General features: G+C 43.8%; 1 protein-coding gene across 2 annotated transcripts; it reads right to left on the bottom strand.

Annotated features, from left to right (window-relative positions):
* Nucleotides 1-1,957: 1,957 nt before the first annotated feature.
* On the bottom strand, nucleotides 1,958-11,053 carry CTHRC1 (collagen triple helix repeat containing 1; the record flags this gene model as incomplete). Of its 2 annotated transcripts, XM_080909456.1 has the most annotated exons (4): nucleotides 1,958-2,142; nucleotides 3,170-3,386; nucleotides 6,780-7,001; nucleotides 10,895-11,053. In XM_080909456.1, 4 exons carry the CDS (start codon nucleotides 11,051-11,053, stop codon nucleotides 2,000-2,002), a joined length of 741 nt encoding a protein of 246 aa, XP_080765582.1. In that variant the 3' UTR covers nucleotides 1,958-1,999. The 2 variants fall into 2 exon arrangements, with proteins under 2 accessions (XP_080765582.1, XP_080765583.1); XM_080909457.1 differs by lacking the exon at nucleotides 6,780-7,001.
* Between the last annotated feature and the right edge of the window lie 375 nt (nucleotides 11,054-11,428).

Genomic DNA, 11,428 nt, shown 5'->3' with positions numbered 1-11,428 from the left:
AGGGATGTTACTTACTGGCTTGCTCCTCATGGCTTGCTCAGCCTGCTTTCTTAGAGAACCTAAGACCACCAGTGAAAGGGTGTCCATGCCAACAATGGCCCCGACTCCATATGATGTGGCTGTAGGTAAACCCGTATGGCTTTTTCTTAATTAGTGATTCACGTAGGAAGGCTGAGAGGTTTACATCTTCATCTGAAGGCTGTTAGCAGAACACTGACTTCTGGGCAACGAGGATGAGGGTCTTAAAACTCACACCCACAGTGACACACCCACTCCAACAAGGCCACACCCACTCCAGCAGGGACACACCTTTAATAGTGCCACTCCCTGGACCAATCGTATACAAAGCATCACAGCGGCAAACACTTTACACTTTACACACTCCTCCTTGGACTATAAATACTTTTTCAAAAAGGGATTTCTTCATTCCTAAATGGTTTGGCTACTTCTACTTTGAACTATACTAACCTTCTTTATCTCATTTGTGTGTGTGTGTTTTATTAGTCAGAGTTCTCTAGAGTCACATAATTTGTTAAATGAATATATATATATATATATATATATATATATATATATATATATATGGAATTTATTAGACTGATTTGCAGGCTGCAGTCTAACTAACCCAGCAATGAACAGCTGTGAATAGGAAGTCTAAGAATGTAATAGTTGCTCAGTCCCATGGGCTGAATGATTCAACTGCTCTTCTGTATAAGCTGAAATCCTGAAGAAGGAGGCTCCAACACATGTGCTGGTAAGTAAGTACAAGCCAGCAAAGAAAGGATGCCCCCTTGTTTCTCCCATTGTCCTTAGGTAGCCTTCCGGTAGAAGTTGTGGCCAAGATTAAAGGTGTGCCTCGAGGTCACACACAAGGTGCGTGTCAATTCTGACCAAAACTGGCTGTCATTCATCCTCAAGATCCTGATCAAAGCTTGTGTCTTCCAGCCCCAAGATCCAGTCCACAGATGTGCCCTTCAGTTCTGGATTGTAGTTCATCCAGACATAGTCAAGTTGACTACTAAGACTAGCTTTCCCATGGCTTATCCTTTCTATGAAATGATAAGTAGTTTGTGGCCAGGGCCGTGTGCTTTTACTTTTCAATATATTAAGAGACAGATTCCTAAAATACTGTTATATTTCTGTCATATAAACACCTTTATGTTTTCATATCCCTCAAGATGCAGAACCATATTCTATATATGCTGAAATTTCATAAATTGCTAAATGGATACTTAAAATGTAGATTTATGTTTAACTTATGTTAAGTACTGGGAATTCAACTTCAGTGGCAAAGTCCTCAGTTTAAAAATACTAAAGTTGCCAAGCATCATGGCGCACACCTCCAATGCCAGCACTATAGGTAGGCAGATCTCTGAGTTAGGGGCCAGCCTGGTCTACAGTGTGGTTTTCAGGACAGCCAGGGCTACCCAAACAAATGAACAAACAAGCAAACACTAAGGTTGTTTGAAGTATTTTATTTAACAGATATAAAATAATTCTATACAGCTCTTACAGAGACATAACTTCCATACGTTTCAAAATGTTGACAGTAGGAAACACTAAAGACTGTAACAGCATTCCAATATATAGGCTCAGAAAGTAATGGAAAAGAAAAATACCTGAAATCATCTTCGGTTGAAATAAAATGGATAATGCTAGATTTTAAAGTGTGAGATCACACTTTGGTCTGTAAACATATTTAACTATGCTTTTTCATTTGGCTGAGTACATAAAGTGATTTCTTTTTTTTTTTTAGATTTTTATTTATTTTTATTAATCATTCCATTCGTTTACATCTCAAGTGATATGCCACTTCCCAGTTACCCCTCCACCCCCATCCCACATCCTCGCCCCTCCCCTTTGCCTGTATGAGTGTGTTCCCCCACCCACCCATACTCTCCCACCCCATAAAGTGATTACTTTAATGGTCATGTACGTGAACCATTCAGAGGCTTGATTTAAAAAGCAAATGAGGCAGGGAATGAAAGCTTCACTGGCTTTATTTTGGTAGCTCTTCAATGATGATGCGGGACACGGAGTTCCATCCGGTAGAAGCATCTCCTTTGGGGTAGTCTGAACATGTGCCGACCCAGATGGCCACATCCACCAATCCAGCACCGATTCCTTCACAGAGCCCTTCCACTGCGAAACAGAGCCAGGCACAACTCAAGGACACAACGCAAAATTACCCATTTTGCATTTACTATAGAAAAATCAGACTCTAACTCTGTTTAATGTAAAGCTAATTAGAAATTCTAGTACCTGATGATTTCATAGTGAAGCTCTCCTTTTTCTTAGTTAATACGTAGACATTTTCGAAGGCATTTACATAACCACTATGCTATTACCTCAACAGGCAGTCTTCCCAAACCAAAATGTGTTCTAGTTACTTAAAGCCGAAGACAATTTACCCAACCGTATGGGAAGCCTACACTTTCAACTTTCAAGAATTCCCAACTTTGGAATAGACCCAAACCGGAGCCTTATCAAGATATGCAAGTCTTCTAAAGAAAGTCCTTTTTAACACTGGTCCCTTAACCTCATGTTATTCAAATCCAGGATAGGACTTTTATACGAGTAAAAGAAATTCTAGCTTATCTTATACCATCCCTTCAACGTGTGAATCCACTTTATATAGATTCTTATTTTTGGCAAAAAATACATCTATCTATCTATCTATCTATCTATCTATCTATCTATCTATCTATTAACCTATCTATATATGTATCTATCAACCTATCTATCTATGTACCTACCTATCAACCTATATATCTATGTATCTATCAACCTATCTATCTCTCAACCTATCTATTTATCTATCTATCATCTATCAACCTATCTATCTATCTATCTATCAACCTGCCTATCTATCAATCTATCAATCATTCAATCAATCAATCTATCTATCTATCTATTATCGACCTACCTATCATCTTTCTAGTGTGAATATGTAGGTGTAGATACACTCATGCCACAGTGCACTTGTGAAGATTAGAGGAGAGCTGATTACAAGAGTTGGTCCTTTCCTTCCACCAGTTACATGAACTCCAGGATAGAGAGTCGTATACTATGAACTTGCTAGAGGTTTACTTATAACGGGCTAGTTACCCAGTATAACAGTGGAAGTCCAGATCTGAGGCCCTTTCAGCAATGCTGCTATTATACATACCAGAGGAAGTACGATGGATATTAATAGTTGAATTTAACTCAGGGCTTCCTTGGTCCAGGTAGATGATGGCTTCGATGGGAAGAGGTCCTGAACATTCAGCTCCATTAAACGTAAAATACCAGCGCTGACAGCAAGCGTTTCTGCATTTGAGCCGAAGCGAGCCACTGAACAGAACTCTCAGAGCGCTGTTGGAACGCATCTTTGTAAACGTACACTCCTGCCAGGGCCGAAAAACAGCCAGACGTTTTATTTCTCACTTTAATTAAAAAGTTACTTCAACCATCAGCCCCGACGCTAACCCAGAACAGTAGCCACAGTCTGAAATTTGGGGGAAGTCTTTGAGACTCCACTGACCAATAACTCAAAAAGAGGTGCTCTATATCTGGTATTTTTTTATTTGGTAGTCTACGGTGTGTAGGGATACACCATTTGCGCTCCTTTTATACATTTGCAGATTTTAGGAAGCTTCTGCTGTAGTGGGCTTCCACATGGCTCTTTTCGAAGGTCTTTAGTGTTAGTTATTCTGGCTCAGACATCCTCCCCTCTCTGCCCTCCCGTCTAACCTATTCCTGTCTTCCCATTCCTCCTCCGTAATACCTGCATCCACCCATCCCTTGAATGGCTCCTTACTAACTTTATAGCTTCTGTGAATATACCCTAATTTAAATATGCATATCTAACGATTCAAAGCTGGCAGCCACGCACGAGAGAGAACATACTCCTTTCTCAATCTTCCTTCACCTGGGGAACCTCATTCAAAATGATTACTGTCAGCTCCCCCCCACACACACACACATTTACCTGGGACTGTCATAATCTCCCTTTTCTTTACAGCTGAGTAATACTCCTATGTCCGATGATAACACATACTTCAGTCACAGAACATGAAGAACTAAGCTGTCACTGACATAGAAGATTCGTCCTAACTGGTTAGCTTTCATAGTGCTGGAAGGTTCAGTGAAGGAAAAGCGTAATCGCAGTGGAGCCGATTGAGCAATAGTGGTTCACACGTTAGGGAGTAACCAACTATTTAACGATGGGGTGAAAACCAGTTCTACCAGAAGATGAAACTCATGCCAGATTTAGTTAACTGGACCCAAAATCCATATCTGACCATGCCTAAGGTCCCCGAGGGGAACTAATACTATTAAGGACATAGTAATAAACTGGCCCCTAAGGTTCCTTTTTTGATACATTGTAAATTAATACATTTCTTCGACCTTCATCGCAGAACCTTCCTTTAGCAGTTGACAGAGATTAATACAGAGACCCATCTGGTCAATGTTTAAAGAATGGGGGTTGGGGGCTGAGCTAATAGACACCAGCAATGAAACAGAATTTGACAGACATGACAGGGCCATGGCACACGTGAACTCACAGCAGGTTACACGCGCAGGGCCTGCACAAAATCAACCTAACCAACATCCCAGCACCGGATGCGGAGGAGCCCATGAAGCCCCACCCCTAGCTGTGGAACTGTGGGTAACTGATGGCTGCTAGGGAGACAGTGTCTGTTTTCTTCAGAGATGAGGCCCCCTGAGAGGCTTCCTACGCTCCACCCACACACCTAGACCGCACTGAGCGGACTTGGTGGAGTGTTAAAGCAAGAACATGAAGTGGGCGGGGAGATGGGTGGAGTGAGGGGGATAGAGGAGAAACTGGAGGGGAGGGCGTAGGAGAGAGTGAAATAAGAGACCGAAAATGCGCTGTGGGTTTTACCTGCCTTCGTCCCTCGTCTATAACAAGCTTAGGTTTTATAGAGGGGTAGAGATTATTTATAAGATTGATACAAAAACCAAGACAATCAATTTCTGGCTTTCTTAGATGGTTTTATTTAACTACGTGTACTTCCTCAAAATCAGCTAGTCTTCAGTACTTTTGGCTAACAAATCTATATACCTTTTTTTTTTCCCTATTGAAAAACAGTAGGGGACTGGAGAGATGGCTCAGTGGTTAGAGCACTGACTGCTCTTCCAGCGGTCCTGAGTTCAAATCCCAGCAACCACATGGTGGCTCACAACCATCTGTAATGGGATCCGATGCCCTCTTCTGGTGTGTCTGAAGACAGCTACAGAGTACTTATACATAATAAATAAATCTTTAAAATTTTTTAAAGTAAAACAATAAATATCAAGTCTATGTTAGACACTTGGATACAGAAGTCAACACAAAGGACGCCCTGCCTTCAGGAACCTGGTACTGTAGAGCATTCATTGTTGTTGCTGTTTTACTCAGTGTTTCCAATAGCCCAAGATGACCTCAAAAATTGTCATGTAGACCAGGATGGCCTTTAACTCCAGGTCTCTACTTCTTAAATACTGAGCTTACAGGCCTGAGTCACCATACCAGGCTAGACCTTTCTTTTGAGCAACAGCACACAAAAGTAAGATCTAGCCTTGTTTTCTTCCCTCTCGCTCATCTCCACGAAAATCTGAACAGTGGCTGCCTACAATGTCTTCCTTGCAGAACGTTTCTCTGTTCATTATAACCACTGCTAACAATCATGGCGTCTTAATAATGCAGGAACTAAAAAGGGACACGTTTTGGGGGGGGGGGAATGGCAACTTCTGCTGAACATCTGTAAATAAGAAAGCAGTCCACCAGTGTCAGATGTTGAAATAACAGGCGCCATTCAAATAAAACACCTAAAAAATAAATCACATAGAAAGAGAGAAAGTATTCCAAAATGCGGTGGCTAGATGAAAAACCTGTCACGTGGAATCAAGACATTCTTGAACTTTTAAAATCGAGCAGAAAAGGTCGAGATGAAAAACGGGGACGGTGACATCTTACATCTGACAACCTTAGAGTTCTATGAGGATAAACTTCTGTTTTCCGGGTGGTCGTGGTAAGAAGACTCGTGAAGCACTAAACTATAGCTAAGGAGACAGGAACAGAGTTGGTCATCAAAAGACGAGATGGAAACAGCACAGACTTTCTCGGCTTTTCCCATCCCACTGGCCTTGCCAATGGCACCCAGCCCAGGCCCTGACCCAAGCGAGGCTGCGCCCACGCCCACTCAGCTACATCCAGGTCACTGGACCACTCCATCAGTCCCTGATCATTCATCAAACCGCCTTCCTGGCATGCTATTCTGCGAGCTTCTCTGTACACAGATGTTACACAGTCACCGTTTCACTATTTTAAATGCAATCGACTTCAATTCTCTTAACTTTAGCGGGCTTAAGCTGAGAACTTCCCGTAGCTGGGATCCCCGTCACGTGGTAAATTTAAAGCTCACCTTCTATTTTTAGGTCTGAAGCTACAGTGTTAGATCAACTTAAAGTTACTTTATCATAAAATTCAATGCCGGTTCCTGTCTAGTCTGAAAAAAAAAAAAAAAAAAAAAAAAAAAAAAAAAAAAAAAACGCTATACTTTCTGTGTTTGCTTTATAAAATAGTGATTATCTGTCTTAGAAATGCCTTTATAAAATTAACCGAAACGTTATCAATTTTTCCCCATTAATTTTAGGTAAACAGTCACACATTACCTATTCTGAATATTTTTATTTAAGTCCTTTGGTTTAACAAAGCAAATAAAATAAAATTGGCAATGACGTAAGCAAACTCGATTTTGCTTCAACTTCACTATAACTTGCACTTCACTTACCGCAATTTTTCCAAGATCTATGCCATAATTCAATGAACTCCATGAACACTGCTTGTAGTTTGGGGTCCAGGATTCCTCAAAGCTTTCTCTTAGGCACTCCCCTTTCTCTCCTTTGAATCCATCCCGACCTGGGATTCCAGGTGTACCAGGAATGCCATTGGCCCCAGGGTTCCCATCGCGACCAGGAACTCCCGCGGGTCCTTGAAGGCACATTCCATTATACTGCAGCCAAAGGAGAAGGGGAAAGCACTGTTACTTAGGACGCAAACTCAGTACCGGGCGTGGGATGTTCAGTGGTGGAGCTTGGCATGCGTGCAGCTCAAGGTTTGATGCCCAGCACAAGACAAGTAAAGGAAGAGTACGGTCATGCGAACATGATCCGTGTGTGAGAGTCAAATGACCACAGCTGCGTTTATTTCAACCAATCAAATCCCTCTAAACCCTTTCTCCATGTTCTAACGAATTGTTATGGAGAACTCATTTTAAGGGTATTTAGAAAACGTTGTCATGTCTTCATTTTTTTTTTATCGCATAAACTCATACAAACCAAAGGCAAAAAATATTTTTAATTTTCTTTTTATTTCTACTTCTGAATATATATATGTATATTCATTCCAAGGCTCACCTCTTCTGATCCCTTTTCATTTAAATTTTGCTATTATTTTATGAGTTTGGTAGCATGCCTGCCTTGTGGAGATGTAGGGATCAAACTCCTTGGAACTGGAATGACAGACAGTTATGAGCTGCCATGTGGGGGCTGGGAATTGAATTCAGGCTTTCTAGAAAATCAGCCAGTGCTTTAACTGATGAACAATCTCTCCGGACCCTGACATTCTGTGTTAACCTATAATCCCTTTCTTTTTATTTGTTTTTGATTCTTGCTTGTTTGTTTGTTCTTTTGGGTTTTGGTTTTTCCCTTGTAGCCCTGGCTGTCCTGGAACTTGCTCAGCCTCTCAAGTGCTAGCATTAAAGACGTACCCCATCGCTGCCAGGCCCGTAATCCTATATTTTATCAGGGGATTTGGTTCCATAAATGCACTTATACATTACTATACAAGAGTCTTAATGTTCATTTTTTGGTTGCTTATTTCTCTTTTTGCTAGCTATAAATAATGTAATGAAGATACTTTCCATACAGATTTTTTTCCCTTCTGAGTGATTATGATTAATTGCTAGGGAAATGATTGTGGAATAAAGCGTTAGCAGCAATAACCATCTTGTATTGCAGCATCTCTAAGTTGTATGTACATCTCCTCCGCTCTCCCTATTTTTATGCAGAGGAGGAGACAATGGGTAGAATTTGTCTAGTCCATTCTAAAGAGGGGTCTATGGCCCAGTTTCATGTGACCAGCTGTCCTCAACAGGTGTGTAATAATCATGTGACCAGCTGTCCTCAACAGGTGTGTAATAATCATGTGGCCAGCTGTCCTCAACAGGTGTGTAATAATCATGTGACCAGCTGTCCTCAACAGGTGTGTAATAATTATGTGACCAGCTGTCCTCAACAGGTGTGTAATAATCATGTGACCAGCTGTCCTCAACAGGTGTGTAATAATCATGTGGCCAGCTGTCCTCAACAGGTGTGTAATAATCATGTGACCAGCTGTCCTCAACAGGTATGTAATAATCATGTGACAGCTGTCCTCAACAGGTGTGTAATAATTATGTGACAGCTGTCCTCAACAGGTGTGTAATAATCTGTCAGATCACCTGTAAGTGCTTTTGTTCGAGGTTTCATTGTTCATTTGTGTATGTTGTAGAGTTTACATGCATGGACTCTAGAACCTTTTATTGTGTTTTAATACTTCTTAGATGTGCGAGACCAGGCTGTTCACTCGGCATTTCAGTGCCTGTTTCCCTACAAATAAAGTGAGGATGATAATAAACATTATTGCCGAGAAGTTAGCCACTGGTAGCACATGCCTGACATCCCTGCACTTAGGGAGCAGAGGCAGGAGGATTCAGAGTTCAGGATCCTCCCAACACAGCAGATTTGAGGCTAGCCTGGGATACATGAGACCACATCTCAACACACACACACACACACACACACACACACACACACACACATGAGAGAGAGAGAGAGACAGAGAGAGAGAGAGACAGAGAGAGAGAGAGAGAGACAGACAGACAGACAGACAGACAGACAGAGGGAGGGGAAGAGACAGAGAGTACCCACATATCCCCCTTGCACTAATGGGACTTGAACTCAGACCCTCATGCATATCTGGCAAGTGCTCTACCACCGAACTGCAGTAGTTATATTTGGAGCTTCGTTTCAGTTTCTGCACCTATTCTCGAATTAGTTCACGTAGAAACAGGGCGACATTCTTCTCAAAATTCCAAGTAAATTCCAAGTTTTCATTTACTGTTGTAAATTCCTCTAGTACTAGTCGATGGATTTTAAATTCCTCTCAGGAATGAGGCTACGTTGAGTATGTTTGTCTTTTCTCAACTTAAAATGTTAGTCCCAATGGGACTATTTGGAATCATTAGTGAAAGTCAACAAAATGAATCCGTGAATGGAAAGCTCAAATTCCCTCTCCCAACGCCCCATTTCCTGTGTTGGCCACCAGGGGGCAGAACTCAGTGGCAGCGTGAAAGGCGTGCTTTGAAAGCGCCTTATACAAAGTCGCTTTATAGAATCCGTGGAAAGTTTCCTAATGACTGTGTGGACTTTTTCTGTCACCAAGACCAAATCCAATCTGCACCTGAGCCCGGTTGCACAGGATGCGTTTCCAAGTTGGGTTAGAGTTGTGGGAACCCACAGGTACTGTAAAATCCTTAGGGGGCGGGGGAGGTTAGCTTTATGGGGAAAAGACTCTTTTATGTATCTTAACTACACATTCATAAAATGCAAGCTGCACATGGACCACATTCATGTGGCACATTTTTTTTTCCAAACAACTTATGTGCTTAAAATAGAACTGTAGCCCCAACATAGTGTGCTTTTATGGAGGAAAATTATATATCAGAGCGTAAAACAACAACAGAAACCCCACCACTGATGTGTAAAACAGCCGGAATCCCCACCCCCACCCCACCCCCCAGGACTTTTGATTCCAGTTTAGAACTAGCTGTCAGGGAGCCTGGTTTGTTAGCTCAGCTTAGAATGTCAGTGGAAGAAATTCAAATCCTAAAAAAATAAAACCAGTAAAGTCCCCCTGTATCGCACTGTCTGACAACCATATAGATCGGTTTAAGGATAGACGTTTATAATGTGCCAAAGACTACAAATCTGTCAATGGCTGGCTCTCGCATGGGACAGAAAAACTCTCTGCCCTCCGCTGGGTTTGTTGACTTTGTGAGGGAAAGGCTTAATGCAAACAGACTTCCCATAGATCAGCCTCTCAGAAAGCGCTTGGGATATTTGTTTTCCTGGAAGCGCTTTCTCTCCCGTTAGTTCGATTACAGCGTTCCTGGCTGGAAGTCACAGGTTCAGACTTGAAGGCGCATCGGGCTTTACAAAGATCAGGCAAAATGGGTCTTTGGAAGGGCTCCTAACGGGGCCCTTCATTTCCCCCTTCCGGTTTCAAACCAGCCTGGCCCAAGCTGTGGTCCTCCAAGGAGTAAATTACAGTTCATATTTCCCAGAGAGACGACCCAAAGTGATTCACGATCTTCAAGTTACACGAAGCTGGACAAATGCTTTGTGGGGGCTATTAGCCTCTCCTCCAGGCAGACGTGGCCACTAGCCTTCACACAAGACACGTTGCACAGCCTTGGCCCTGGCCCAGGTGACCAGCTGGCCTAGGGTCTTCCTCAGGCTCGCTGTGCAAATAAATCAACCGGATAGCTCGGTCTATTCTGGTTGCAGCCACAACCGTTCTCCACTTCTCCCAACAGTGGCCTCCCCTGGGGCCGGAAATTACTGGGCGACTACTCGGATTGGGGACATCCCACCTGACCCACGTTGTATCTGTAGGATGATCTCTCATTATGATCTTCAGGGGTGCCTCAGATCCTCACCCCCCCACACCTCCCATCCCCCACCCCACAAGGCACCTAACATTCACCCCTAAGGTCAGCACCACCCCCAACTGTATTGACGCCCTCCCGGTGCGAGCACGGCTGGGTCCTCTCCTCCAGCACCGAGGACAGACTCTCACACTCACCAGGTCCACCACCTCCCTCTGCCGGATCAGCGCTTTTTGTTTCACCTTGGGGTTCTCAGAGGCGCTGGACGGCGCGGACAACTGCAGCAGCAGCAGCGGCGGCGCAAGGAAGAGGCCGAGCAGCAGCTGTCGGGGGGCGGCGCGGCCTTGGGGGTGCATGGTGTGCGGGAGGTAAAGGGGTCGGCAGGAGCCCGGCTCTGCTCAGCGGCTGGCCCAGCTCTGCAGCCCGCTGCATCAATGCGCCTTTCACGGAGCGCCGCCCTCCCTTCTTCCCTCCCACCCCCTGGACACCCGGGGCTTGCCTACAGCCATAGGCCTGGGTCCCGGGCTCTAGCCCGCCCCTCCTCCGCAGCTCCGCCCGCCCAGACCCCCGCGGGGTGCGGCCGAGCCAGAGCAGGCCTGCGGGGAGCAGGATTGGTGACAGTGACAGTCAGGAACCACAGGTGAGGGGGATGGAGATGCCTTCCTGGGTGAACTGAGCCTCGTGGCAGGTGACCAACATTCAGCGATGGAGGTTCGCTTCTCCGTGCTTTA

This window comes from Micromys minutus, assembly GCF_963924665.1.
Source record: "Micromys minutus genome assembly, chromosome: 33".
Classification (NCBI taxonomy): domain Eukaryota; kingdom Metazoa; phylum Chordata; class Mammalia; order Rodentia; family Muridae; genus Micromys; species Micromys minutus.
This window is presented reverse-complemented; position numbering and strand designations above follow the sequence as displayed.